A 2,445-nucleotide genomic window follows, 5' to 3' on the forward strand; every position below is an offset into this window, starting at 1 on the left:
AATTTGTTTCACTTCGTAAAACATGCGAAAAAAGATGAGTATATGCCCCCTGATGTCAGCATTAATCACTAACTGACGTTTTCTTGTTGTTTTTCTACTTTAATAAGTGTATCTATCCTCATAGGAAGAGGCCTAATTGATACCTGACTGACGTAAATGAACGCTGCGAGTCAAGCCGCTCTCGCGCCTCTCTCTATCCGCAAGATTCGACGTGAAGTCACCACGGCAGCGGCGCGCTGTAACGGTCTCCCAGGCAACGCCGCGTGCTGCAGTGACGCCAGCCCGGGTCCCGGCTCGTGGTGAGTGGGGGCGTGACTCGCCACGTTTGCCCCCCCCCCTCCCTCCCTCCTCGTCCCCCGTCAGTGTGGGCGGGCCCCGCTAAAGAAGAGAACGAGCGAAACACGACACTCCGAGGACGGAGAGAGGCACGGGGGGAGGAGAGAGTGAGCGCCGAGTGGTGCGAGAGTGAGTGGAAGACTGAAAAAGTCCGTGAAGAAAGAGAGGTTCCTTTTTAACGTTAATTTCTGTCAGAGAAGTAAGGCGGGTTCGCGGCGGAGAAATGTCAAACAGCGACGAAGATGCGGTTGAGACGGAGTAAACAGCTACCGGACAGTTAGCGAAAGAAGTTGTTGGAAGAGAAGAGAACGACACTTTTCGCCTGGCTCGAGTCGGGACGGTTGACCGTCTTTCTTGAGCAACTTGAGCAGATTTGAGGCTGCGAGTTACGGGACGAGAGGACCGACGAGGTGCGGGCATAAAGCGAGTCCTACTTGTGAGATAGCTGGTTTAGGACCGCACCGAGAGATAGAGGTTGGGGGGGAGAGAGTGCCCGGCGGCGGCTTAACGAATAGAGAGAGCCGCTGGAGCTGAAGCTGTAAAAGTTTGCCTCGTATCTTCAGCGAGTTCTTGACGAGATTGGAAAGCAGAGCGGGAGGAAGAGGCCGAAAGACTGACTTTCTTTCCACAAGCAGCTTTGTGGAATTTTCCCAGTTTAGCAAACTTTAGCTGTCCTGCCGAAGAGCTAAAGCGGAAAGAATGAAAACACCTGGAGATACTGGTAAGCTTTCGCCTCTCCCCTTATTACGGTTATTTTATTATTTCTTTTTTTTACTCCCAGAGGCTGTAGTCTGCAAAACTCCACAGTAACTACCGGCACATAGCTGATTGACTAACAAGGCAAGACAGTTAACCACCCGCTTCCAGCCTGAAAGCCACAAATGAAAACCTGTTGATTTGACTCGTTTCTCACGAGCGGCGCAGCAGCCAGTGGTTTCGCTTGATAAGTAATAGCAATCTGGTCCAGGTTAGTACTGTACTCCAGTTTTAAGAGGAAGTGGTTAAACTACTGTACAGTGGTGAAAGCGACATCCTCCGTGTCACCCAGACAACCTGATTTCTCCATCCAGAAACTTTCAGAGAGCTCAGTAAAAATCCTAGAAGCACAATCTCTACGAGATGATGAGGGACAGTGTTCAGGTGATTGGATGAAGGCAGGTATGCTCGTAGCAACGTGATATTAACTCAGTAAGGAGCATTGTCAGGTCTGTCACGGTGTTTGAAGTGAGGAGTGTGTGTGTGTGTTGGGGGGGATTCCCAGCAGTCAGCTGAGGTCTGTATGGGTGTCTGTTTGTCTAATTCCTGAAATGCTTGCATAAGTTTGTTCTTGTTGCTCCCTTTCTCTGTTGAAGCCAGTGAATTTTTTTTCTCTGCACAAAAGAGGAAGTGGAAGTACACTCGTGTGCCATCTATGCATTTTATTATTTGAGGACTAGCCATAAAGTGTGTGCCTTAAAGTATTCTTTCTCCATTCACAAAGCTACTATTTGTTTCAGCAAAAGTGAAGAGATTTGAGGTTCAAGAGAGAGTGGATAACATCTGAAAGTATATCTCAGTCAATTATACTGCAGTGTTTAGCGTTTTGCACGATTTTTATCTTAGTATTGTTATGCTTAAATCAAAATGCCCGCACCAAATAGACTGAAAAGACAGCAATAACAAGGAACTAGAGCCTGAGTAGTCTCATAACTTACAAATAGTAAGCAAATAATCTGATGCCTTGTCCAAGCTTTAGAAACAAACACTTATTATTAAATAATTTTAATAATAAGCGTGTATCTGCATCTTTAATAAGTGTGCTCTGCTGCCAGAACAATGTGGTGACTTTCTAAGCATTTGGCGTGGGGGCATGTCAAGCAGTGCAGGACACTTCCCACTCGGGACCCCTTCCCCCACCATCAGCCCCTTTACCCTCCACATTCCTACACACACACACACACACACACACACACACACACACCCTGCATCTGCCTGAGTCGGATGCACAGACATTACACCACATCTCACCACAAGCAGCCCTTTTATGACAAGGAAATGCATGCTTGTGTGGCAGCAGATAGCCTGAGCCCATGTGGGAAGGCAGTAAAAATTGATTGGGTTTAGGTTATA

At 47.5% G+C, this 2,445-nt stretch overlaps 1 protein-coding gene across 1 annotated transcript in view; it reads left to right on the forward strand.

Moving 5' to 3' along the window:
• Positions 1-382: 382 nt before the first annotated feature.
• erfl3 (Ets2 repressor factor like 3) overlaps positions 383-2,445 on the forward strand; it is a 78,275-nt gene continuing 76,212 nt past the window's right edge. The window contains exon 1 of the mRNA XM_005925150.3: positions 383-1,057. Within this exon, the coding sequence (XP_005925212.1) occupies positions 1,036-1,057 (22 nt within the window). The 5' untranslated portion in view covers positions 383-1,035. The remainder of the gene's footprint in view (positions 1,058-2,445) is intronic.

This window comes from Haplochromis burtoni, unplaced genomic scaffold (genome assembly GCF_018398535.1).
Source record: "Haplochromis burtoni strain Fernald_Lab_line unplaced genomic scaffold, NCSU_Asbu1 Contig_80, whole genome shotgun sequence".
NCBI lineage: Eukaryota > Metazoa > Chordata > Actinopteri > Cichliformes > Cichlidae > Haplochromis > Haplochromis burtoni.